Source organism: Podarcis erhardii (assembly GCF_964252035.2).
Source record: "Podarcis erhardii genome assembly, chromosome: 6".
Classification (NCBI taxonomy): Eukaryota; Metazoa; Chordata; class Lepidosauria; order Squamata; family Lacertidae; genus Podarcis; species Podarcis erhardii.
Window position 1 is genome coordinate 1,475,681 of NC_138510.1, and position 27,532 is coordinate 1,503,212.

At 47.1% G+C, this 27,532-nt stretch overlaps 1 protein-coding gene across 4 annotated transcripts; it reads right to left on the reverse strand.

Moving 5' to 3' along the window:
• Positions 1-371: 371 nt before the first annotated feature.
• Positions 372-27,305, reverse strand: LOC309344906 (uncharacterized protein). Of its 4 annotated transcripts, none has more exons than XM_081867793.1 (13): positions 27,229-27,305; positions 25,700-25,888; positions 20,262-20,402; positions 18,118-18,261; positions 16,010-16,153; positions 13,360-13,470; positions 12,004-12,150; positions 8,620-8,772; positions 6,573-6,737; positions 5,648-5,710; positions 4,567-4,632; positions 3,125-3,262; positions 372-538 (listed from the first exon to the last, which is right to left on the reverse strand). In XM_081867793.1, exons 1-13 carry the CDS (start codon positions 27,293-27,295, stop codon positions 495-497), a joined length of 1,572 nt encoding a protein of 523 aa, XP_081723919.1. In that variant the 5' UTR covers positions 27,296-27,305; the 3' UTR covers positions 372-494. The 4 variants fall into 4 exon arrangements, with proteins under 4 accessions (XP_081723919.1, XP_081723920.1, XP_081723918.1 ...); XM_081867794.1 differs by having other exon boundaries at positions 6,588-6,737; positions 25,700-25,891; positions 27,229-27,304; XM_081867792.1 differs by having other exon boundaries at positions 25,700-25,891; positions 27,229-27,304.
• Between the last annotated feature and the right edge of the window lie 227 nt (positions 27,306-27,532).

Below are 27,532 nucleotides of genomic sequence, written 5' to 3' on the forward strand. Positions count from 1 at the left end.
GGAGCAGTTGGACCCAAAAACATTGCTTCTCTGTTCCCCCTTGCAGAAGTTACTTTATACAATAAGGAACATTTCCATGATAAGATTCTGGCCTCATTTATTCTGAAGGGAAGAAGAGCTCAGAACCGCACTCAAGCCAGCCTCACAGTCAGACTGCTGCATGAATGAAGACAGTCAAGTTTCACGCAGGCAAAATGAGGGCTGGGTTACTCGCGGCACCAATCCAGTTTTGTCTTATATATACTGGGCTATTTTCCAAATAGCTGGTGTAGCAGCAGCGCTTAATCCTAGCTCTGACCCTAGCTAATTCTACATTTCCAGGTTTTGCTGTTCTTTATTGCGTTAAGAAACAACAACAACCACACACGATATTAAATACTGAACTTTATTTGTTCCCTTCAGTTTCAGCATAACCGTGTCAACAGTTAAAATAAGAGTGTTAAGTTCCAGGTGAAATGTTTACTTCATTTTAAGCAGCCTATGGGTTCTACTGGCTATTTATGAACTCTGTAGACAGAGGCCTTCTTGGACATCACACCTGTAAAAGATAATGCACACAAGTGACAGGTGAATAGGAAATTTTTAGTGAATCATTGCCTCAGACACATTAAGGCCGGGATTTCTGGGCCAATGCCTCCTTAGTTCCATAATCTCTTCCCCAATTTTTGCAGCGCTGGAAGGGGCACAAAGGGTCATCTAGCCCAACCCCTTGCAACGCCTGTGAAACAGCTTGCGGTCCAAGAGCTCGGCTCTCTTTCCATTATGGCATTTCATATATATTTTTTAAAAAATAGGTAAAACATTCTTTTCAATGCTGCTTCACTTTACTGCAAACTTTTTCTTAACACGGAGTTCATAACTGTATAAGTAGAAAACGTCCTGAAAATTATGACCACCTATTTTGTCCTGGTTACACATATTTAGAAATGGCTCTACAAGACTGCAGCATCTTCTGATTCATCAAATGCTTTTTTTGGAGTCGAAACAAAATAAAAAAAATCCCTTCCAGTAGCACCTTAGAGACCAGCTAAGTTTGTTATTGGTATGAGCTTTCGTGTGCATGCACACTTCTTCAGAGACACTTCGCATGCACACTTATTCAGATACCTGCATGCACATGAAAGCTCATACCAATAACAAACTTAGTTGGTCTCTAAGGTGCTACTGGAAGGATTTTTTTATTTTTTTATTTTGTTTCGACTGTGGCAGACCAAAACGGCTACCTACCTGTAACTTTTTTTTGGAGTGTGTGGGTAATCAGAAAAGGACAATATTGTCAGCTGGCTGAGCAGATTGTGCTAAATATTGTCTTGCCACAATTCACCATGGGAAGAACCCAGACTGCTGACCTCAGGTTCAAGACTGATGCGGGAGCCCACAGGTGAAGCTGGTGCTTCAGGACCATGGATAGCTCCAGGCGAGCCACTTGCTTCCAAAAATGATGAGCGCAGATTGAGGTTTTTGAAACCTCTATCTCCTGACTCCCCTATTCTAGACTTCACCCCCTTGCAGAGGCTTCTCTAGATTCATACAGGGCCAATACTGCAGGGAAGGCAGCTCACTTGGCAGTTTCCTAGACCTTCTCACGTAAAAAAGAAGGATGGGGTACAGAGGAGGGCAGCCAAGACAACCAAGGGTCTGGAAACCAAGCCATAGGAGGAACAGTTGAGGGAGTTGGGAATGTTTAGCTGGAAGACGAGGAGACTGAGAAGCGATAGGATAGCCATCTTCAAATATCTGAAGTCACCTGGACGAGGAAGCAAGCTTGTTTTCTGATGCTCCAGAGGGGAGGACCCGAACCCATGGATTTGAATGACAAGAAAGGAGATTCTGACTCAAAATTAGGAAGAACTTTTTGATGGCAAGAGCTGCTTGATGATGGGAAAGACCACCTTGGAAGGCGGTGGACTCTCCTTCAATGATGGTTTTAAAACAGAGATTAAATAGCCTCCCCCCCCCCCGGTTTGATTTGATTTATTGTGTTTCCTTGCTGCTTTTCATTGAAATGAATCTTAAAGCAGCTTACAAACATTAAATAACATTAATGTAATAAAACATAATGGAAAAAACACCCATGATTTAACTGGGTCACTTATTTCATGATAATGGAGGACCAGAGGACCCCAGCCGGTGTAGCATTTGGGTGAGCTGTCTTAACAACGGGCATTATGAGAATTTAATGTGTAGTGAACTGTATAGAAAGATTATGAATCACGGGGGGGCATGGAGAGAGTGCAAATGAACTTAACAATGCTCAGCTTTTTTTTTTAGTTGCCGTTTTGTTAATGCTGTTTTATAGATTATAGAGTGGCTGGGGAAACTCAGCCAGATGGGCGGGGTATAAATTATTATTATTATTATTATTATTATTATTATTATTATTATTATTATTATTATTAATGCCGTATCAATTGCTAATCGTGTAATATGCCTTTTGCTGTAATTGTGATTTTTGGCTTATTTTTTTTAGTTGCTGCTGTGTTAATAGCATTTTAGAGATTGCAGTTGTTTCATGCATGATGTTAAATAGCCATTTGTTGGGGATTTTGTTGCTGCGATGGCAGCACTGCAGGGGGTTGGACTAGATGACCCCCGGGGGACCCGCTTCCATTTCTGCAGTTCTATGATTCTATGAATTCTGGCCTCCATAATCTCTTTGATGCTTTGAAACTCATCATGGTTACGAGCATTTTGTCTAGAGCAGCTGGAATTGTGGGTGTTGAGCAAAGGATTTATTTGAAATGCATGTGCAGAACAGAGGTACAGAGCAATGAGTTTGCAATCTGCACACCCCAGTCAGGATGCGCCCCCTTTTTATACATTTGCAGAATACAATACCACCTGATTTCTTGTAAAACCACCTGATTTCTGGGAAATCAAAAGTTATAGCAACTTCCTATGTCCTTACATGGGCTTGCCCCCCCTCCTTCCTGTAATGGCCCCACCAGCCCCACCACACCACGGCAATGTGCATTCCTGAGTCTGCTTATCTCTTTACAACCTTGAACATTTGAGCCTGTTTCATCAGTGCCAGCCTTGTTCACCTGACGGACCTCTCCTTTCTCAGAAAGGCCTTGGGGGGGGGGTTGCTATGGCCCTACGGGGGGGGGCTGACTCCCCTTACCTGGCTCCACACACTTCCAAGAACAGCCACTCAGGCAGCACTTCATGGTCCCACTGCAGCTGCTGTCGCTCTTGCATTCATGGGTGAGCATTGTTTTCCCACACTTGTATGCCGACTCCCTGCAATGGCCTGGTTTTGCTGTGCAAACAGAAAGACACCCGAGAATGGAAAGGCTTTTTGAGTCCCCTGGTCAAAAGCTCTGGGCTCCACTGTCTCCCCTCTGCCTCAGATGCTGGGATGAGAGCCTCTGGCGTGGGATAAGTAGAAATTACCCCCCCCCCCTATGTTCTCCCCCAGAAGCAGGTGGCACTGTGGGTTAAACCACAGAGCCTAGGACTTGCTGATCAGAAGGTCGGCGGTTCGAATCCCCGCAACGACAGGGTGAGCTCCCGTTGCTCGGTCCCTGCTCCTGCCAACCTAGCAGTTTGAAAGCACGTCAAAGGGCAAGTAGATAAATAGGTCCCGCTCCAGCGGGAAGGTAAATGGCGTTTCTGTGCATGCTCTGGTTCGCCAGAAGCGGCTTAGTCATGCTGGCCACATGACCCGGAAGCTGTATGCCGGCTCCTTCGGCCAATAAAGCGAGATGAGCGCCGCAACCCCAGAGTCGGCCACAACTGGTCCTAATGGTCAGGGGTCCCTTTACCTTTACCTTTTATGTTCTCCCCCAGTGCCTTCCTCAGCACAGCTGATTGGGCTGGGGCTGCTGGGAGTTGTATATACTTATTTTCAGGTCACTTATGAAGCGCTACGTATTTCAAGGAAAATATCCTAAGCAGTTTACAACATCCTAAAAAATATTATAGATAGAAGTCCAATACAACAAGTACAGGTTTTTTTTGTTTGTTTTTTTAAATCACATTTTAGAGCAGCATAGATAACAGGCAAGAGATCGTTAATCATCAACATGAACTGAAACAACTAGCATGCGGGGACTATAATGAGTATTAGGAGATCAAAAATTGAGAAATACAGGGAAGAAAAACAATCCCATCCACCAGTTAAATGCCTTTATAGGTGGAAGAAGCATTCTTACTTCTGATGTTTTAAGGATCTCAAAAATCTGCATTTTTGAAGAGCAGGGCACTTCTCAAAACCCGATTTCTCAAAAACTGGACCTACAAATCATTTGTTCCCAGGATTATCTGGTGTAGGTAGACCTTGTTGGTCTATCTGCTTAATGGCTTTCTGCAAGTGAATGGTTTTATATTTCATTGCTCTTTATATGAAGAATGAATGAAGTTTCACTATTCACTTTGGGGGGGCAGCAGGTGAAGGTCCTTCAGGAAGGTTGTGCCTTTCTAAACACCTCCCCCCCCCCCCGGGAGACGTGAGCTACCTGAGCAACCAGCTCTGGCCCCTCATTGGTCAGAAAGGGTTGCAGTCCATCATGTCTAGCAGGTGCCACGTTGGCGAAGGCCCTCCTCTCCTCTCGTCCTCCTTACCTGCTGATATCGGTGACTCTGTTGGCTTCTCTGTTTTCCTCAGAAGAGGCGTAAGAGTTGGAGCCCCTGGGGAAAAGCACCGTGAAAGAAACAAGAAGCTGTAGATTGACACCTTAACACTTGATATCTCATTGGTTCTTGGAATTTGGGCAATTTTCTGGGTGTGCAAGACTGCCTCTCGCTAGCAAGAAATACCAACAATAGAAGATTGGCAGATGAAGATGTTGGATTTTTTTGGAGCTGGCTGACCTGACTGGAAGAATATGCGACCAGAAAGAAGAGGAGATTGAAGAGGATTGGAAGAAATTTAAAGAATATTTAGCAAAATATTGTAATATAAGTTAAATAGAAAATTCTTGGAAGTAACAAATAGGCTTAGGGGTAGAATAAGAATATGTGGTAGTAAATATTAATGATTGGAATAATAATAAAAGAGAAGAGGTTAGTCAATGAAAGGAGTTAATATTATTAGAAATATGAAATTGGAGAACTGTTATACAGGTGATATAATGAAATTCAGAGAGAGGGGATTTGAGGAAGTCAGTTACCAATGTTAAGAGATTTAGGTATTTGAAGTAATAATTTTATTTTGTGTTTATTGTCTTTGTTGTGTGCTTTGTCATGTTTTTTGTCATGTGTGAAAAATCTGGAAAATCAATAAAAAAAATTGAAGAAAAAAAAAAGTCTGCCTCTCTCTAAAGAGTCTCCAATGGCAGAGTTTCTGACAGAAGAGGGAAGGGTTTCAGTGGGAAATGATAAAAGCTGGCATGGTGTAATGGTCAGAGAGTCAAATTAGGACCTGGGAGAGACCAGGGTGCAAATCTCCCCCTCAGCCATGAAGCTCCCTGGGTGACCGTCTCTCAGCCTTGCCTACCTCCCAAGGTTACATTGAGGAAGCAAGGAAGCATGTACGTTACCTTGAGGTCCTTGGAGGAAAACGTGGGGAATAAAGGTGAAAATAAAATGGGACCCTTGATATCCTGGGGGCAAAGGGGTCCTTTTATAAGTCCACCTGGGGGGGGGGGAGAGAGAAAAGGAGCAGCCCCCTCCCCTCTTCCTTCTGTTCCTTCTCTCTACCAACCTGTGGCTCCAAGTTCTGTCTGGGCTTCAGCGCTGAATGTTGGTGGTTCCATAGCTGGACTATCTAAGAGAAGAACATTATTAAAGGTTTGGCATTAATGTTGCCTGGAGGCAGCGATGGGCCAGAGGAGAGCGAACAAATGGCAGCTTAATCCAGACCAGACAGAGGTGCCCATCATCATCATCATCATCATCATCATCATCATTTATTATTTATACCCCACCCATCTGGCTGAGTTTCCCCAGCCACTCTGGGCGGCTTCCAGTCGAGTGTTAAAAACAATACAGCATTAAACATCCATCATAACATGGATCCAGCCTGTTTTGGATGGGGAATGGCTCCCATTCGGCAGTCCAGATTACAGTCTAGGGGTGTTCCTGGACTTAACCTCATTCATTCATGCATTCCCTATACCACCCTTCACCAACAGTTCACAGGGTGGTTCATAATATATAAAAAACCAAAAATACATACCATAATAGCAAATGAAAACAAGAACCCCTCCACACACCATTTAAAAGGCCATAGATTGATTAATCAGCCAAAGTTCTTGTTATAGAGAAACCCCTGGTGTTTAATAATAATAATAATAATAATAATGATTTATACCCCGCCCTCCCTGGCCAAAGCCGGGCTCAGGGCGGCTAACACCAATAAAATTACAATGCAGGGGGGACCCAATTTAAAATACAGGTTAAAATACAATTTAAAAACCCTAACCCTAACCCTAACCCTAAAGCAGCTTCATTTTAAAAGTAGCCCATAAATCAAAACCGTAAGGGGAATAATTAGTGGAGGTGCCACCCCCCACCCCCAAATGGGCAAAGGAACCTCCAGTCTCCAGCCCTGACTCCAGGATGTGCCCAGTTCATGTGCTGCCGCCCCCGAGCATCCCCTCCCCTCCCCAGCCAATCCTCAGCCTCACCTGGGGGAGCCTCACCTGTGACAGCCAGGCAGACCCACCCGCAACTCAGCCAGCAGCACTTCTCGCTGGGCCCAGAGCAGTCGTTGTCTCTGACGCAGAAGGTCAAGGTGGAGCAGTCTGGCTCCTGGCTCTTTGCAGCTTGGAGGGGGCAGGTCCCAGGGCGCACTAAGGGGGGGGGATCAAAAGGGAGGAGGGAGAAACTGGGGTCAGAGGGGGTGGCTGCAGTGGGCAGCCCCAGGACTCTCTTTCTCCTTCCCCCTACTTTTCTTGGCACGAACGGTGGATTTACTTCCAGAATTTGAATCTATACATATAAATTAGCATATGCAAGTTGTGTGCAAATTTGGGCCATAGCTGTCAAGTGTCCCTTATTTGGTGGGACAGTCCCTTATCCCAGCGCCATGTCCCGCTGCTGTCCCTTATTGATGAGGCTTCATTTGGCTGCTGGCTGGGCTTTCTGCCTTCGGCTCAGAGGGGCTCAGAAGTTGAACATACCTGTGCCCGGAAAATCCCTTATTTTGGCTGCTGATTCCTTATTTTCGAGGCTGCTGGTCCCTTATTTTCAAATATGTAAGTTGACAGCTATGATTTGGGCCATAGGACTGCAAACCGAATCTCTTTAGGGCCTAGCAGTGCCCCCACTGTCCTGGCTCCCAAAACTCAAAACACAATGGCGGAGGCTCTTACTTGCAGCTAAGAGTAGTAGAATTGCAAAGTTGGCCGGGAACCTGGGGGTCATCTAGTCCTACCCCCCGCAATGCAGGAATCACAGTTAAAGATTCCCTGACAGATGGTCATCCAACCTATGTTTGAAAACCTCCAAGGAAGAAGATTCCACAACCCTCCAAGGGAGTCAGTTCTGTTGTCAATCAGATTTTACCTTTGGGAATTTCCTCCTAATGTTTAGGCAGAATCTCATTTCTTGCAATTTGGAGCCATTGGTTCAGATCCCAGCCTCAGGAGCAGGGGAAAACGAGCTTGTTCCATGTGCCATGTGACAGCCCTTCAGACAGGTGAAGACAGGACTGCCAATCGCCCATCAGGAATAGTGTCCTGGCGGAATTTCTGAACATTCCCCCTTAAAAAATAGCTCAAAAATGTGGTGGTTTTTTTTTAAGATTTTGCAAAAAAGCTCAACAATTTTGTCCAAAAAATCCCCTCCAGATTTTCATTATTGAAATATGGCAACCCTATTTGAAGATTGCTCTCATATCTCCTCTCTCTGTCTCCAGGCCCTTCATCATCTTGACCCCCTCCTCTGCACACGTAAGGAAAACATCTTTTTTAATGCAGAGTAACATTATAGATAGGGACACGGGTGGAGCTGTGGGTTAAACCACAGAGCCTAGGGCTTGCCGATCAGAAGGTCGGCTGTTTGAATCCCCGTGATGGGGTGAACTCCCGTTGCTCGGTCCCAGCTCCTGCCCAGCTAACAGTTTGAAAGCACGCCAAAGTGCACGCTCAGGCGGGAAGGTAAACGGTGTTTCCGTGCGCTGCTCTGGTTCACCAGAAGCGGCTTAGTCCTGCTGGCCACATGACCCGGAAGCTGTACACCGGTTCCCTCAGCCAATAAAGCGAGATGAGCACTGCAACCCCAGAGTCAGTCACGACTGGACCTAATGGTCAGGGGTCCCTTTACCTTTACCTTTACCATTATAGACTCAGCGGTTGTAACCCTTGGTGACAATGCCACCCACAGTAATCATATAGCCATCTGAATGCAGTATTTTATGGAAACAACCTTTCTGAGTTAAGAGTCTGGAGAGGAAGAAAATATAGACTAGAGCAGATCCCAGGGTTAAATGTGGCAGAGTTTGTTTAAGCCTTGAGCAGGATGCAGCCCTGTGGATCACCCAGTCTTTTCCCCCTCAGCTGCCCATTAACTTCCGTCTCCAAACTTGCTGGCCTCCCAGTGTGTGTTTCTGTGCAGACTCAGCTGTGGCCACCAAGAGCTCTCCTAGCCAGGCCCAGGAACAGGGAGGGAGGGGAAGAGACAGGATGGGTTTGCGTGGTCCCCAGAGCCTGGGGAGAAGCAGGGCAGCCTTACCTTCTTCCGCCTCCTTGCAGACATTGGTGCAGCTGATGGAGCAGCATTTCTTGGTGCCCTCACAGTCAAAGTCATGGCTGCAGTTCTTCAGGGAAGGTTCTGGGCAAGGCCCCATGGAGCCCCTGAGCTGCAAAGGACATGCTCCGGGCTTCACTGCAACACACAAAACCCATGGACCTCTGAGGCACAAAGGCAACGGGGGTGAGGATCCCACCAGAGCAGGCTGGAGAGGGTCAGGGGACGAATGAAGCAGGAAAGCTTTCCAGTGTCCATCTGGCTGGACAGTGCAATTCCCAGAGAGAAGGAGTTGGGAGATGGTGACCAGGAGATAACCTAGGAAGCTACCATTGGCTCGTCTCGCTCAGTAATGTCAGGGCCGTCTTCTCCTGGGGGTGCAAGGGGTGTGGGGCACCCGGGCGCCAAATTCTGGGGGGCGCCAGGTGCCTGGCACTGAAGCCGCCTAAGCTCTTAACTATCTACCTGTTATGAAATAATAAATAATTTTGATCAAGCTAGTAAAACAAAATACATATATACCTAGGTATTACCAAAATGTATACCTACTGTTTCACTAAATAACTTTTGACTTTGTGCGCTCATTTACCAAAGACGTGCCGCGCCAGCAGTGGCACTTGTCATTCACAACGACGGCACTTGTCATTCTCAACGGCGCCCTGCACGCGAAATGAACTCTTGTTATGTTATGTATTGCATTGAGCTGCTATGCAGCAGAGGGGTCAGCGGCACCTTTGACACGACTGATGTTTCTCCTAAGAAGGTGCCCAAACAATACTTACAAGTTTAAGTGTGGTGGTGCTATATACTTAAGTATAAGTGCATTGTAAATAGTAGTAGTAGTAGTAGTAGTAATAGTAGTAGTAGTAATAATAATAATAATAATAATAATAATAATAATAATAATAATAATTTATTTATACCCTGCCCATCTGGCTGAGTTTCCCCAGCCACTCCGGGCGGCTCCCAATCAAGTGTTAAAAACAGTACAGCGTTAAACATTAAAAGTTTCCCTAAAGAGGGCTGCTTTCAGATGTCTTCTAAAAGTCTGGTAGTTGTTCTTCTCTTTGACATCTGGTGGGAGGGCGTTCCACAGGGCGGGCGCCACCACCGAGAAGGCCCTCTGTCTGGTTCCCTGTAACCTCACTTCTCGCACTGAGGGAACTACCAGAAGGCCCTCGGTGCTGGACCTCAGTGTCTGGGCAGAATGATGGGGGTGGAGACGCTCCTTCAGGTATACTGGACCGAGGCCGTTTAGGGCTTTCAAGGTCAGCACCAACACTAAATACAACAATAAATGGGCAAATAAAAAAGTTTGTTTCTTTCCCCTCCCTTCTTTCATAAACAAGAGATAAGGCATAAGCGTGGTGTCTGACATAAACATAATAAAAGTTAATTTAGAGGCTAAACTAAATTTGGGGGCACTGGGCAGATCTTTGCACCCCGGAGGTGCATATGCTAAAGACGGCCCTGAGTAATGTCCACACTGACAGGCCACAACTCTCTGGGGTTAAGGCAGGGAGTCTCTCTCAGACCTACCTGAAGATCCAGGTGGGGATTGATACTAGTCAGCCTCCTTGCAATGCAGGAGAAACAGGTGGAGAATTTTGTGGATAGTTTTTGGGCAAGGACTGCTCCTTAAATAAAGAGGAGGTTGGGGTTTGCCTGCCACACTAAGCTACGGTTAATGTTAACTGTGGTTTGTAAACCAACTACAAGCCTCTAGCCATAGTTAATAAACCTCAAGTAAGCTCCTGAGCTGCGTTCACACACAGCACTAAGCCACAGCTTACTGAACCATAGCTTAGCAACCCATGGTTTCGTGTTATGTGTGAACCAGGCTACTGTGGAAGATCCTGAACTAATGGACCAATGGTCTGACATTGGATAAGGCAACTTCCCATGTTTCTATGTAAAATACCATTAAGAACACCAGAAGAACATCTGCTGGATGAGGCCAATGGCCAATCAAGTGCAGCATCCTGTTCTCACAGTGGCTAATCAGACATCCCAATTGAAATCTCACAAGCAGTTGTTCGGCACATAGCCTCCAGACTTGATTATTGTAACTCGCTCTATGTGGGGCTGCCCTTGAGACTGACCCAGAAACTCCAGCGGGTGCAGAATGCCGTGGCGAGACTCCTTACACGGTCCTTGCCGTGAGATCACATTCACCCGGTGCTATACCAACTGCACTGGCTCCCCGTGGAGTACAGGGTCAGGTTTTAGGTCTGGTTTTGACCTTTAAAGCCCTATGCGGCCTAGGACCCTCGTACCTACGGGACCGCCTCTCCTGGTATGTCCCACAGAGGACCTTATGGTCTTCAAACAAAAACATCTTGGAGGTCCCGGGCCACAGGGAGGTTAGGCTGGTCTCAACCAGAGCCAGGGCCTTTTCGGCCGCGGCTCCAATCTGGTGGAACACTCTGTCACAAGAGACCAGGGCCCTGCGGGACTTGACATCTTTCTGCAGGGCCTGCAAGACAGAGCTGTTCTGACTGGCCTTTTGGCCAAGGCACAGTCTGAGCCCCTCCTTTGGTAATCCTCCCAGAACTCTAGCCCAATGGTTGCCATGAATTTAATTTTGAATTGATTTTAGAACGAATTGATTTTAGGATGCTGTGTTACTTTTATTGTTGTTAGCTGTTCTGAGCCCAGCTTCGGCTGGGGAGGGCGGGATATAAATAAAATATTATTATTATAGCCCTTTTCCCCTCCAGCAGTTTCCAGCAACTGGGATTCAGAAGCGTTGCTGCCTCCATTCGTGGAGTAATCATTGGAAGCCTCCTCCTCCTCCATGAATTCATCTGATCTTCTTTCAAGAAGAAGAACATTATCAAAGGTTTGGCATTAATGTTCCCTGAAGGCAGCAAACCACATTAGTGCACCACAGCCGCCTCTGTTCTTGTGTGTCCTCTGAAAGCCACACTCCTCATGTGCATGATGAATAATGAAGCATGTTTCTGCAGCATCCCTAATACCTGAAGGAGCATCTCCACCCCCATTGTTCTGCCCAGACACTGAGGTCCAGCGCCGAGGGCCTTCTGGCGGTTCCCTCCCTGCGAGAAGCAAAGCTACAGGGAACCAGGCAGAGGGCCTTCTTGGTGGTGGCTCCCTCCCGGTGGAACGCCCACCTGTCAGATGTCAAGGAAATAAACAACTACCTGACATTTAGAAGACATCTGAAGGCAGCCCTGTTCAGGCAAGTTTTTATTGTGTGACATTTTGATGTATTTTTAATCTTTTTTGGAAGCTGCCCAGAGTGGCTGGGGAGACCCAGCCAGATGGGCGGCGTACAAATAGTAAATTATTATTATTATTATATTATTATTATACCTGACCCGTAACGCCCTACAAGAGGCAACTTACCCAGGAGAGGCACCAAACAGACGCGGGCACAGCCATTCCAGCAACACTTCCTTGCTCCGGGGCACTCGCTGTCAGCTCTACACCCCTGCCAGCACCACCGTGGGGTATTTGGGGGCACGACAGGGCAGGATCCAGGCCGCTCTGCCTCTGACAGGAGAGGGAAGCAGAGGGGGAAGAGTTTAGGAATTCCATTTGTTTCCACAGTTAAAACTTGTTCATTGGTTACCCCATAAATGCCCACTTTGCCTTTCTCTGTGTTCGACTGCTTTGGACACCAGAACCGGCCCTGTTAGTGGTGCTGCACAAAACCCATTCTGCATGTGTAAGACACTGATGTTCCAGCACCTGCACTTTGGAACTCCCTGCCTCTTGATATCAAGCAGCCGCCTTTATCTGCGCCGGCTGAAAGCATTCTTGTTTAATAAGCAAGCAAATTCTTATTAGGAATTTTAGGACAAGATTTGCCAAAAGATAAGGAGAATCTATTCATGTATACGACAACAGCAGCCAGAATTTTATTAGCTCAAAGATGGAAAAGTGATGAAATGCCAATGAAAGAACAATGGCAAGAAAAGTTGGTGGAATACGCTGAAATGGCAAAATTGACTGAGGGACTTAAAGACAAGGACAATGATGACTTCAAAAAAGACTGGGAACATTTATGATGTATATACAGAAACAATGTACTGAAATGGACTCACTTGCAGGATTCGACTAAGCCACTTACAATTAACAAATAAGGGAAAAAATGTAAGTATGTGGTTAAAATGTTGAAAGTAGAAAATGGATCGATAATGTATAACTTTAATCTTAGAAAATAAGGTGTATATCATAAGCAGAAGAAATAAATATGGGATAAACCAGGAAGGAAAGCTGGGAGGAGTCATGGGGGGGCAGTAATTCTGAAATGTAAAATGTAATTTGAATTCTTGATTATGTTTAAATTTGTTGCAAATTTGTAATAAAAAGGAGGAGGAGGAGGAGATGGGGAGACTGGCAGAGATGCCCCTCTATGGGCTCCTCCACACTTCACTGGTCTTCACTGGTGCCTCACCCAGAGAGCATGGCAGTTTGGGGAAAACTCGTTGTCTCCTGGGGAAAACCACTCTCTAGTGCTCAACGGGAGCAAGCAGGAATTCCCCCCTGGTGGCCATGCTTTCTAGGCAAGGCACAAGTGAATTGTGAATGAGCCCCTACAGAGGAACTCTAAGGGGTGTGAGGAACAGGAAAGGGTGTGTGGCTCTGAGATTTTGAGGAGGGTTTTTTGGGGAGGGGAAAGATTCTTGAGTTTTCAGGGGAGGGCTGTGCCCTTGTAGCCCCAGTACACCCAGAGGAGCCCCCTCCAGAGTCACTCACCTGCAGGTGGGGGGGTCAGGATGGGGCCCTTGCCCGGCTGGCCGGGTGCGTAAACGGTGGCTGAGGTGGGTCCCATGAGTCTCGGCGCCGCTGTGTTTGTTTTGGTTGCAGCTGGGGGAAAATGGGGCAGAATCAAGAGCAGGAGAAGCGCTTCCCATTAAGACCAACTAGAACAGGGATGTTCAACTGGGCGATCCCAATCTACCGGTCGATCGCGGGGCCTTCCTGGTTGATTGTGTGATCCTGATCGATCACCGCCACAACCCCCCGCTCCAAAAAAGTTCAACAACTTTGTTGAAGTCTCCCGAGAAGAAGCAGAACAACTGTGGGGGTTCCTCCCCCCAAAAAACTCAACAAGCTCAACAGCTTTGGTCAATCCAGATCACTGGCAGTGTTTTCATAGTGGGAGTAGATCACAGTCTCTTGGGAGCTGGACATCCCTGAACTAGAAGAATAGAACTAGTTACAGGTAGGTAGCCGTGCTGGTCTGCCATAGTTGAAAAAAATAAAAAAATAAAAATTCCTTCCAGTAGCACCTTAGAGACCAACTAAGTTTGTTATATGTCTGTTGTCTTTGTCCATGGAGTTTTCTTGGCAGGGATACTGGAGTGGCTTGCCGGTTCCTGCTAGACAGCATATTAAAAAGCAGAGACATCACCATGCCGACAAAGGCCCGTATAGTTAAAGCTATGGTTTTCCCAGTAGTGATGTATGGAAGTGAGAGCTGGACCACAAAGAAGCCTGATCGCCGAAGAATTGATGCTTTTGAATTCTGGTGCTGGAGGAGACTCTTGAGAGTCCCATGGACTGCAAGAAGATCAAACCTCTTCATTCTGAAGTGAGGCATCTAATCATAAGCCTGCATTTTTATCAAAGCTTCTATATGTTTAATCAGGGCTTGCATTTTAAAATAAGCTTAAAGATTTTCAAATGTTTCATGCCAGGCAGAAGACCAGCTGCTTAGAAAGAACCTTGGCAATGTTTTCCTCCTGAACAAGGGGTCCCCTGATTTATAGCAGAAAACAATTCTCAAAGTCGTAAGAAAAAAGGAAATTACAGGCTGAGAGCGAGGACACTGATCCTACATGTTACAGAAGATAAAAAAAGCAGAGATAAACACAATTAGGAAATGGGTAAAATAACACCATGGGCCTCCCATTAAAACTTGAGCCGTATTTTCCTAAGGCCAGGAGCAATGGAGAAGCATCTAGCTGGCTGTGAAAGGAGGGGTGTAAACTGAAGAGGCTTCTTTTGAAGCTGTTTTTTTACTGAGTTCCTTTTTTACTTTACAAAGGCCTTATTCCTTTTAAAAGGCTACCTATGATAATGTATGAAATATATTAGCTTAAATATATTGGCTTAAATGTAATTATGCAAAGGATTTAAGAAATGCTAGATTCTTATTTCATAGAGTCATATTGCAATAGGAGACCAGAGGGGCAAATGAGCCCAGCCTCCTGCCAGACAGGAGACGCCATCGAGCACTCCTGATATATAGTTGTCAGGCCTTTTTGTTTAGAAACCATCAAATGAAGGAGATCTTTCAATGTTGATGTGAACTCAAGATCCTTGACATCTGTTGAAGATAAAAATTTAAGATTAACCATCTGTTTTAGAAGGCAATAGGGCAAGGAGGGCAAGAGGTGAGCTGGTAATTAAGATTCCTTGTTGAGACATATGTAAGATATATTACTACTTATTTGTCATTTATAGATAAGAATATATAGCTCTTTGTGTTCCATAAAAGGGCAAGGAAATGGGTGTATCTTTTGTGATTGGTTCTAGCAAACAGCCAATAGGAATTTCAACCAGGCTGATTGGACAGAGGCAGCCACAGGAGGAGCAAGGGGGCTGGATTAAGGAAATATAAGTGCTGGCCAGAATGGCAGGAGGCCAGGCCAGAGCTTGGTAACCATGTACCACTGAGCCTCTCATTTATTTGTCTGACAAATAAATTACTATTTTAATTTCTCTATTGCTGCGTTGAATATTTCATTCCAGCTAAGCGTTAACCACAAGCAGGGTGCTACAGAAGGAAACCAGCCCTGAGTGCTCACTGGAAGGACAGATCGTGAAGCTGAGGCTCCAAGACTGGGGCCACCTCATGAGAAGACTCCCTGGAAAAGACCCTGATGTTGGGAAAGATGGAGGGCACCAGGAGAAGGGGATGACAGAGGACAAGATGGTTGGACAGTGTTCTCGAAGCTACCAGCATGAGTTTAACCAAACTGCGGGAGGCAGTGGAAGACAGGAGTGCCTGGCATGCTCTGGTCCAGGGGGTCACGAAGAGTCGGACACGACTAAGCGACTAAAGAGCAACAAGTTTGTTATTGGTATGAGTTTTCGTGTGCATGCAGGTATCTGAAGAAGTGTGCATGCACACGAAAGCTCATGCCAATAACAAACTTAGTTGGTATCTAAGGTGCTACTGGAAGGAATTTATTTTATTTTGTTAGAACAATCGAGTCACTGAATTGTAGAGCTGCAAGGAACCCCAAGCATCATTCAGCCCAACCCTTGCAATGCAGAGGTTTATAGTCTGTGTGTGTGTGTGTGTGTGTGTGTGTGACCTGACAGACTCCAGCCTTCCTGCAGTGGCTTGAGAAAGAAGTTGACCTTTCAGGAGTGTCACTAGGGGAAGACAAGGTACCTGGGAGAAGTGCTGAACACTTGAAGCCGCAGTCCGTGGCAATGCACTTCTCGGCTGCTGGGCAGTCAAAGTCATCCCTGCAGAAATCGATGCAGCTCTTTGGAGTGGTTTCAGCTGGTGCCTCTGAACACGGAGCGGGATTTTCTGGGGGGGGGGGAGAGGGTTGTTCACAGTCACAATCTTGCTCACTGCCTCCTGCAGCAGGGAGTCCCACAAGTTAACCCTTCGCCGCATGAAGAGAACCCTGTCTTTTATCTGCCCAGAACCTCCCCAAATGCAGCTTCTTGGGATGCCCACAAGTTTTAATGGCATTCGTTTATTTTATTTTTTATTTTTTAATCTGTGTATCAGGGCAGTTCACAAGGTAAAAATACACATAAGTAGTTAAAACAAAAACAACGAAACAATAGCACCCCACCTAAAAACACAGTGCTTTTTTCCACTTAAAAATGCTTAGGGGTTACTCTCATTTTGACTCAAGAAAGCCACAGTTGTATAGTTCAAATCGGGGAAAATACTGTAAATGGACAAAAGTACAAAGATTCACAAAATGTTTGGGGTATGTGTCCCCCCAGAAAAACACACTGTAAAAACACATTTGAAAGGCTGTGGAATATTAATCAGCCAAAGGCCTGGTTGTAGAGGAACATATTTTAATTATGGATGTTGATGTTTTAATGACTGTATACTGGGTTTCTATGCTTGGAAACTGCACGATAAATAATAATAGGAGTTGGTTTAGCATTTTAAATCAAACGGAAGAGAAGCATTAAAATTGTTTGAATAATAATGCACATGAGAGAAAGGGTCTGGCAGCCCTTTAAACTGCACAAATAAATCACTGTGCCAAAAAATACATTTGATTTGTCCTATGTGCCACGTTTACCATGTGATTAAAGAGACACATGTGCACAGATGACCTGCCAGGGACTGTTTTTCTTTCAGGTCACACAAGGCCACGTATTCAAAACTTTTCCAATGATGTCTTTGGGTTGTTGTTTTCTCTGCTGCTTTTATTTCACTGTGTTTTATGTCATTGCGAACTGCCCTGGATAAATATTTCCTAAGTAAACATGATGGCAGAAAGTGAGGAGAAATTAAAAAAAACTTTTAATGAGGGTGAAAGAGGAGAGAGCAAAATATGGTCTGAAGCTCAACATAAAAAAAAAACGAAGATAAAAAATTAAGATCATGGCCATTGGGCCCATCACCTCCTAGCAATGCGGGAAGACCTGGGGGCATTTCTTCCAAATCCTTCATATTTTAACCCTATGCTTAAAGACACCCCTGTCCAGGAACAAAGCTCTCCCATTCTCCAGGCTCCCTGGCCCACAGCCTCTCTTAGCTTGGTCCTATTCCTGGGAGACAGTTGGGAAAGGCAGAGGTTTGTTGTGTGCAGAGGCCTTAACTGGCTGCGGAGGATTTTCTCAGAGAGTTGGGAACTGGCTCCTGTCCACTTTCTCTTAGATCCAGCAGCGAGTTTGGCAAACAAAACCTGCTGGTGCATTTCATTGAGCAAATAAGGTTAGCAGGAGGGTCACCGGCACAAAACTCCCTCCTCCCTCTGCTCTCTCCTACAACTGTTTTCCAGGTATTGCTGCACCTCCTTCATCCCTGCCTTGTCATGTGACACAGATCACTGTAAGTATCGGTGGGTTCATCCCAAACTTGCTTTCTGTGGGGACCAGAAACCAGGAAGGACTTCGCCTGTCCAGGACTTTTCTGCCCAGGAAAGGGTGCCCAATTTGGAGAGTCTGTGAGTTTCCCTCTTTTCTCTTCTGGTACGCTGTGGCTGGGCTTGCTTGCTTGAGCCACCTGCAACTATTTGCACTGTAAGCAGCTGACTGCTAAGGTCTGGGTGGCCTGGCTTGATCTGTGATCTGGCTAGCAAGTTTGGTGTCGTGCTGAAGAATCAGACAGGATGGCCATGCCTGCGTTTGCAACCTTTGGCTGGATGCGCCTGAGAGTTTAGAATCACAGAATGATAGAATTGTAGAGTTTGAAGGGACCGCGAGGGTCATCTAGTCCAACCCCTGCGACGCAGGAAAGTGAAACTCCCCACCCCCATGCTTTGTGCCCCAGAGATGCTCATGAGATGGCTCTGGTACCTGCAGAGAGGTTCAGGCATTGAAGGCCACAGCCAGCGAAGCAGCACTTCTGGTCCTCAGGGCAGTCTCTGTCATCTTCGCATTGGTTCCCGCAGGGGGTGCCATTCGGCCATGCCATCCTCCGTGGGCAAATGCCAGGCCTAACTGGGGCAGAAAGCAACACAACGCCATTCAGTCGAAGCCTTTGTTCTCCTGCTCCAAGGTTGCTGCCCAAGAGCCTTTCAGCATGACATGTTTTGCAGCGTCTACACTTTGGGTTAGACCCAGAATGCAGATTTCTCAGAGGCCGGGGGTGCCCATACCTCCCCCCTCCTCAGAAGCAACATTCCTCTCCTCTGGTGTTAATTATGCAAGTTTATTGATTTGGAGTGTTTATTTTGCTCCCCGATCTTGGGACCGCCAAGCCTCTTCCTGCCTTTGCCCATCAACGCTGCCATTAATCTTCTGTCGCAGTGACCTGTTTCAGTCTGTTCTCTAGACATGAACACCATGATTTAGAAGAGGCAACACGGAGGGCATCTACCGTTTTCGCAGGCAGCGAGTGCCAGAATGTTGTCATTGTTGCCACCTGGAAAGCTCAACCCCTCGCAAGCGGAGAAGGAACGTTATGTGCCCATTACGAAGGTCAAAGCGGTTGGCGGGATACTTAGATTGCGGGGGAAGGCGGTTCTTGGACTGAACTGACTCTGAGCTCTGGAGGGCTTTATCTACTCAAAGGGAACCCTTTGAATTTGGCCAGGTAACAAATTGGCAGCCAGGGCAGACCTTTGAAGAGGGAGGATTTCTTCACTCAGCACATCTGGGCATTAAGCCATGTGCAAATAAATAATGCCTGGTATCAGCAGTGCTCCCCCCCCCGAAAAATAGGTGCTGGCCATGAAGTTGTTGCAGTAAGTGCCACACTTTTTAACGGCAACAAAAAGAGGTGCCAGACTACATACCCTGGAGTGCCCCCTGAAAAAAAGCACTGGGTATAAGCAACATCACAATGTCTGCCTGAAATCATGGAGAGCTGCTGCCAGTCTGTGCAAGCAGTGCTAAGCTAGGAGGCCCAAAGGATAATAAGGCAGCTGCTTGTGTTCCTAGGACCAGCTCTCAATTGCCTTCATTTGCTTCATGAATTTGTCTGATCCTCTTTTGTTGTTGTTGTTGTTTAGTCGTTTAGTCATGTCTGACTCTTCGTGACCCCCTGGACCAGAGCACGCCAGGCACTCCTGTCTTCCACTGCCTCCCGCAGTTTGGTCAAACTCATGTTGGTCTCTTCGAGAACACTGTCCCACCATCTCATCCTCTGTCTTCCCCTTCTACTCGTGCCCTCCTTGTGACTCTCCAGAGTCTCCTCCAGCACCAGAATTCAAAAGCATCAGTTCTTCAGTGATCAGCCTTCTTTATGGTTCAGCTCTCACTTCCACGATCCTCTTTTAAAGCCATCTAAATGAATGGCCATCAGTGCTCCAGGTGGGAGCAAATTCCATAGTTTAGCTGCATGCAGAGTGAAGGATTCCTTCCTTTAGTGACTGGTCTGAATCGCCCATTTTCTGCTTCGTCTTATGCATGTGGCATAAGGTCTATTCTACTCTGGGTCCAGTTCTGGACGACAGAGGATGAGAACGACAGAGGATGGGAAGGTTGGACAGTGTTCCTGAAGCTACCAAAATGAGGGAGGCAGTGGAAGACAGGAGGGCCTGGCGCACTCTGGTCCAGGGGGTCACGAAGAGTCGGACACGACTAATCGACTAAACAACAAATCCTGGAAAAGAGGAGTCTGAGAGGAGATATGATAGTCATCTTCAAATATCTCATGGGCTGTCACTTGGAAGAGAGAACAGGCTTGTTCTCTCCTGCTCTGGAGGGTAGGACTCAACCAATGGATTCATGTTACAAGAAAGGAGATTATGACTAAACATCAGGAAGAACATTTGGACAGTAAGAGTTGTTTGACAGTGGAACGCGCTTCCCTCGAAGGGTGTGTCTCTCCTTGCAGAGGTTGGAAGGCCACCTGTCAGGGCTTCTTCAGCTATGATTCCTGCCTTGTAGTGGGGATTCTTTCTGAATCTACAGTTCTGTGATTCTTTGGTTAGGAAGACAGGCGAGAGCTTCCCTCTCCCAAGCTGAGATCTGCCAGCTCAAAGACCCCCGCTTACCTGGGGCAGCTGCCACACAGCGCATGTGGCAATCGTCAGGGCAGCACTTCTCTCCGGGGCCACACCAGGTGTCATCCAGACAGCTCACTTGGCAGGCCTCCTTCAGTCCAGAGCAGAGCTTCGGACAGTAGCCTGGGCTCACTGGGGAAGAAGAAGGATAGGGGGTGAGGAGCAAAATCTGCCAGTGTGATATCTTATATTCCCAAACTGAAGTACAGTTCCCCATATTGCCAAGGATTTTCTTCGTGAAAATTCACCATATGAACATAGAAGAGCTCTGCTGGATCAGACCAGTGGCCTATCTAGTCCAGCCTCCAGCTCTCCCAGTGGACAGCCAAATGCCTCAACAGGAAACCCACAAGCAGGATCTGAGCGCAAGATCGCTTTCCCCTCCTGTGGTTTCCAGAAACTGGTATCTGGAAACATTTACTGTGTCTGACATGGAGGCAGAGTATAACCATCAGGGCTTGTCACCATTGGCAGACGCTTCTCCATGAAAACATACATGCTTGTCTTTGCAGTTTGGCTGAATATACAAATTTTGCAAGGAATTTGCATGTTTGCATGTTAGTTTCACGTATGCATGCATTTTTATTCACACACTCCCCTGTTATTTGCACTCTTGTACACATTTCTCATCTTTTTTAAAAAAAAGTATTATTATTTTATTTATGCTTTTCAGTTATATACATTTCAATAGTTTTTCAATCATTCTCACATTTCAAAAGCTGACTTCCTTCCTCCTCTTTCTGCGGTTCCTTAAATTATTATTTTTTTTTAACATTTCTGCATATTCTAACTTATTAACTTATTCTTTCATCAGATTTCTCATGTGGGAAACTGCGCCGTGCTGGAGAAGTGCAAAATTTGAAGGATCCCTGCATTTTTGGAAAGAGCAAATCGGGCAGGTTTGTCTTGAAGTGTGACCTGAATGGAATTTCACCCCATTGGCAAAGACTTCAGCGAGAGGCGAGGTTCCTCCAGAAATGTTCTTGAGATGAGGCCAAGCCAGGTGGGAGCAGGTCAGGGACTGAGTCAGCAGAGAGTGGGGAGGTCTTGTGGGTTTGTCACAGCCAGGAGGAGACGGACCAGAAGGGATGCTGTGTTCCCACAGCAGAAACCCCTTTGGCCGGGGAGCCTGTCCCTCAGAGCGGCCTCAGGGCTTGTGCTGGTGACTCAGTGCTGAGGGAAGATTCATCCTGACCTCTTCCTCCCAACTCCAGCTTGATAGATAAAAAGTTGTGGTTGATTCACCTGCAGGAGTCATGCAAGTTCTGGACTGAATTCAGGAAGATCGGACGATTCAGAAGAGGTCAAAGAAAGAACACAATGCATAGATAAACTATGGAACTCCCTGCCACAGGAGGCAGTGATGACCACCAGATTAGAGGGCTTTAAAAGAGAATTGGACAGGTTCATGGAGGAGGAAAGGACTATGGAGGGCTCCTGGGCAGGATGGCTCTGCTCTGCCTCAACAGATGGAGGCAGCAGTGCTTCTGAATCTCAGTTGCTGGAAACCACAGGGAGGGAGGTGGTTCTTGTGCTCAGGTCCTGCTAGTGGTTTTTTCCACAAGACCTCTCCTCCTCCCAGAGGGGAGGGGTTGTGAGCAGGAGCAGCTTCCCTCAGGGACAGAGAGGCGTGCTTGGCTCCCTGCTCCTGATTGCTTCTGCTGCCGTGGCCAAGCCTCCCAGCCGACCAATAGGGCCGGCTGGTGGGCAGGGCTAGCCACATTTAAACAGCTGCAGCAGCGCTCAGCTCCCAGCCTGTTCCTGTTTTCTTTGGGTCTCCCTCCCTCCCTCCCTCCCTCCCTCCCTCCCTCCCTCTTAGGTCAGCTTCTTTTTGCGTATTGACCTTGCTATGGACTTCGGTTGGTTGCCCAAGGGGCCTGGTAGGACTTTTTTTATCCATTTGGCAAATTGGCACCAGCCTCTTGGTTTTTTCGCCTACCTCGTAGCAATTCATCACAACTTCTGGTATCAGTGGTTAGGCATTGGAATAGGTGTGCTGTGTTGGAGGATTGGGTATGGGCCATCATCTACCCCTCCTCTTTTAGGTATTCTGTTAAAGGAATCCGGTGGGCGTGGATCCTGTCTGATGCCCTGCTGGTGGCCGGGGCCATGGCAGGACCCCCGGGGACATCATGGGGGAGCTTCCAGTTGTATTTGCATCAACAAGCTCCTCTCATTGGTTGTTAACCCTGATATGACTCCCGGTGGAGTCTTGTATTGCTGTTTCATCCAGTGCCTAAGCCAATACTACTCACATGCTGTAACCAATAAAAGTTGTGGCCTAATTTCGCCCATTAACCTAAAATAACGTATCTGTGCGTCTTATTATGCGAGTGGCGGGTCCTCGACTCACAAGAGACATCTGCTGGACTATTGTGAGAAGAGGATGCTGGCCTGGATGGGGTCCCTTTGGCCTGATCCAGCTGCTACTGCAGGTCTTTGCTGAGGTTATTCCTGGAGCTGATTCTTTCACCCTGGTTTGGTAGTCATCTTGCCAAGAAACCAAGCTAAATGAAAATTATGGCCCCCTTCCCACTGACATTTTTTCTCTAAAATTTATGTTCAACAGAAATAGTGGCGCCTGTCTGCCGGCTTCGATGTGTGTGATTTTTGCATTGCAGAGGGTTGCGTTAGATGACCCTTCCATCTCTACAAATCCATGATTCTATGAAGGTTTGCTGCTGGAAAGGCAGAATCAGGAGGGATGTTTCAATATCTCTTTCCTGTTCATGGAATATACCGTATTTTTCGCCCTATAGGACGCACCGTCCCATAAGGCGCACCTTGCTTTTTTGGGGGGAAATAAAGGGAAAAAAATTATTTCCCCCCAGGCGCGGGGCTGGGGCGGGGGAGGCCCGTGCAAGCTTCCCCCGACCCCAGCCCCCAAACAGGCAGCTCTCTGCAAGCCGTGGGAGCCCAGTGCTGGCTCCCGCTGCTTGCGGAGAGGTCCGCAAAGCCTGTATTCGCCCCATAGGACGCACACACATTTCCCCTTCATTTTTGGAGGGGGAAAAGTGCGTCCTATAGGGCGAAAAATACGGTAAGCATTTTATCTCTGAGCCACTTTTTGTTACCATTTCAGAACAGAGTCTTTTCCCTCAAAAACACTGAGAGTTTTTTTGAATATTCATGGCAGAAAGTTGGTTGAGCCAACGGCCAGGGGTGAGGGGAGGCTTGAGAAGATAAGAGGAGCCCTGGTGAATCAGGGCAATAACCCATCTAGTCAGAGAAGCATAGAAGCATAGAATGGTCGAGTTGGAAGGGGAGCCGAGGGTCATCTAGTCCAACCCCCTGCAATGCAGGAATCTCAGCTAAAACATCCATGACCGATGGCCACAGGCCCAGACAGAGGGGGGCCCATATAGGCCACTTGGCCCGAGCCTCAGATTCCAAAGGGGGCCTCGGTCAGCATATTCACAAAACGAATGAAGTCTTTCTTTTGATCAACAATGGCTCAAGAACGCCTAAATGGTTTAGCAATGATAAACATAAACCACGATAAGGCGAAGTTGCTTGATTTTTCCTACGTAATTCAAGAATTTGCCAAAAAGAAAGCTAGGAAAGCATTTTTAAATGTAAATACTTAAAATAATCCTTTCCCCTATGTATTTTTAAAAAGCACTATTGTATATCTATATTTTCCATTTGGTCTTTATATGAAGATACAGTTCAAGCCTTGAAATAAAATTATTTGTCAGCATAACTTTTGTGAAAATTATTTATATACTTACTTATTTATAAGACTTCAGTTATCCCCAGGGTAAAAAAGGGGGGGGGGCATATTATCTACCTGGCCTGGGCTCTGCAAGGCCCTGGATGGCCATCCAACCTCTGCTTAAAAACCTCCAGTGATGGAGAGTCCACAAGCTCCAGAGGGAGATCCTGCACCCTCTTCTCACAGTGGCCAACCAGATGCCCAAATGGGAAACCTGCAAAGCAGGACCTGAGGGCAAGAGCAACTCTCCCCTCCTGTATCTTCCAGCAGCTGGTACTCAGAAGCATCACTGCCTCCGACTCTGGAGGCAGAGCAGAGCCATCGGGGTTACTAGCCATTGACAGTCCTCTCCTCCATGAACTTGCCTACGGTATTTTTTGCTCCATAAGACGTACTTTTTCCTCCTAAAAAGTAAGGGGAAATGTCTGTGCATCTTATGGAGCGAATGTGTGGTCCCTGGAGCTGAATTGCCCAGGGACAAAAAGCAGATCATGCTTTTTTTTTGGAAAGAGGGAAGTGGGTGCTGAAACAAAGCCGCTGATTGTTTGCCAATGGGGGAGAGAGATAAGGGACGCTAGAGATAAAGGAGGCTGCCTGGGAGGGGGGATGTAAAGACAGCAAACTCGCAAAGGGGGGAAACAGGAAGACTAAAGCAATAAGGGGAGAAATTAAAAGAAAAGGAGGAGCAAAAAACTGTTCTGGCTAAGGAAAACAAACTAAGGCAAACAAGAGGGAAGGGGGTATTGAAAGGAAACAGCTGATCGGTGGGATCGGAAGAGAGATAAGGGACACTAGTGGAGGCTGCCTGGGAGGGGGGAGGTAAAAGCCCATGGATCCTCAGGATTTTTACATTGGGTCACCCCAAATTCACCATCAGATCACATAGCATGTCCATGGCTACAGCCTGCACCAAAAAAATCACGCATCCACTGTTTCATGGGGCTGCAATGGTGTAAAAACGTGGTTACAAAGCACAGATCCACATGAATTCTCAGGATTTTTGCATTGGGTCACCAAAATTCACCATCAGATCACATGTCTGTGGCCACAGCATGAACCACAAAAATCATATATCCACTGTTTCAGAATATATTTTTTTCTTGTTTTCCTCCTCTAATAACTACCGTATTTTTCGCCCTATAGGACACACTTTTTCCCCTCCAAAAATGAAGGGGAAATCTGGGTGCGTCCTATGGGGCGAATGCAGGCTTTCGCTGAAGCTTGGAGAGCAAGAGGGGTTGGTGCGCACCGACCCCTCTCGCTCTCCAGGCTTCAGGAAGACATCCGCAGCCTAGGCAGCCCTGCGGGAGTACCCGCATGGGGCTCCCTGAAGCAGAGCGCCCCGTGTGCCGGACAGACATCAGCCAGCCCCACAAGCTCGGGGGACAGCGGGGAGGCACAGCGCCGCCATCCCGCTGTTCCTCGACCTGGTTCGGTTTCCCCGACCTGGTTTGGGGGGGGGGGAATAAAAAACTAGGTGCATCCTATGGGACGGAGCATCCTATGGGACGAAAAATACGGTAGGTGCGTCTTATGGAGCGAAAAATATGGCAATTCTCTTTTCAGGGCATCCAGACTGGTGGACATCACCTCTCTCTTGCAGGAGTGAGTTCCATAGTTTAACTCTGTGCTTGTAGAAAGTCAAACCATTTGGCCTCCCCTAAGCAGACGGTTCTCACCATTGCTGCTCCCATCCTCTGTCTGCCACACTTACCCATTGCAGGATGCGCACAGATCCTCAGCGTCCCCATGTTGCAGCACTTCTCACTGCCGGGACAGGAAGCGTCGGAGAGGCAGAAGACCTCGGAGGGCTGGGCATCCGGGTTCCTCCCTGGTGGGCACAGGCCAGCTTTCTCCAGGGCAGAGGCAGGAGTTGAGGGCAGCGGGCTCCCCTTTCCAGCGCCTCCTGTGGAAAAGAAGAGACCATTCGGGCAGCAGAGCCCGCCAGGGACAAGTCACAGCCCTGACTCCTCTTGGCCGGCCGGGCTTTCCTGCGAATTCCTCTGCACCAGAGGGTGTTTCTCTGGAGAGGAAGGTCTTCCAGAAAGGCTGCCAGTGGGAGCTGCTGATCCCTCAGTGGCAGAGCAGCTGCCTTGCAAGCAGAAGGTCCCAATCCCCAAAGGCAGCTGCAGGCAGGGCTGGCAGAGAGTCCTGCCTAAAGCTCTGGAGAGCCATTGCTGCCAGTCAGTGTAAGGCAACAGTCTGATTCAGGAGAAGACAGTCTCCTAAGTGGGAGCCAGTACAGTGTAGCGGCTAGGGTGTCAGAGTAGGACCTGGGAGAGGCCAGGGTTCAAATCCAGCCCTGGCTATGAAGCTTACTGGGTGTGACCGTGGGGGGCAGGTGGTGCCTCTAAGCCTAGCCTACCTCACAGGTGTGGGGATTAAGTGAGGAAGGGGGGGAAACCATGTACGCCACCTTGAGCTCCTTGGAGAGAAAAATGTGAGATATAAATGCAATTAGTAAAATAAAAAATAAATAGTCCCTGAGCTTCAAATCCCTTCATAGCAGCTCCTGGAGATGGGATGAGAGGAACTCTCTGATTGTGCATGAGAAGAGTCAGATCTCTTTCTTGCGAGTTGTACAAGATTATGATTCTAGCTGGAATGGCAGTTATTGCTCTGGGATGGGAAGAAAAGGCCAAATGAATATGGAAAAATGGAATGATTATGTTCTTGAATACATACAATCAGAAATATTTGCACAGATAGGGGCAGAGGATAGATGGGAAAATAAATGCCAAAGAATCACAAATAAATTGGCATTTTACAGGAACTGGATAGAAAGGGGGGGAGCCAACCCTAAGACACAAGCTCGCATGAACAGACTGTGTACATGGATAAAAATATGAAGAAGGAAGGCCTGACCGGGGGGGGGGGAGGGTTGGAGGGGGGGAAAATAATAATAAGAATAAAAAGGTAAACCGGATGGTATTTTGAATTGATTTTGTTATGTAAGCCTTTTTTCAGAAACTATATATATTAATGTTATGTAGTTATGCATTGTAGTATGAATGAATGTTGTTTTGTATTCTTTGTTTTATAGATTATATATAATAATGTTATGTTACTAAGCAAATTTAACAAAATTAGAAAAAAAGAGATCTCTTTCTTGCAAACCCAAACACCCAAACACCCACCCAAACACCCAAACACACACACACACACAGAGAGAGAGAGAGAGAGAGAGAGAGAGAGAGAGAGAGAGAGAGACATGTTTCTCTTTGGCTCAGCTTGCACACTAACCTCCCAGCCCTGGCTTGGCCACTGAGACAATCAGCCCCGCGAGAAGGCAGAGGGATGGGAGCTGCATGGCGCTGCATGGAAGCGGCTGGCCTGCCCGGGGTTGCACCGCCTTGGGCTATATATAGGCAGACGTCCCTCCCTCGCCACCTTCCCAGGGGAACAGGGGGTGCTTGCACAGGAGTTTCCCATCTGAGCTGGCGGTGGGTTCCTGCCAGCATGAAAGCAGCCTCTGCCCTCCTTTTCCAGGGTTTGGTCATCTTTGTTCCCGGCAAGCCACGTTTTCTCATCTGCAGCTGTCACCTTG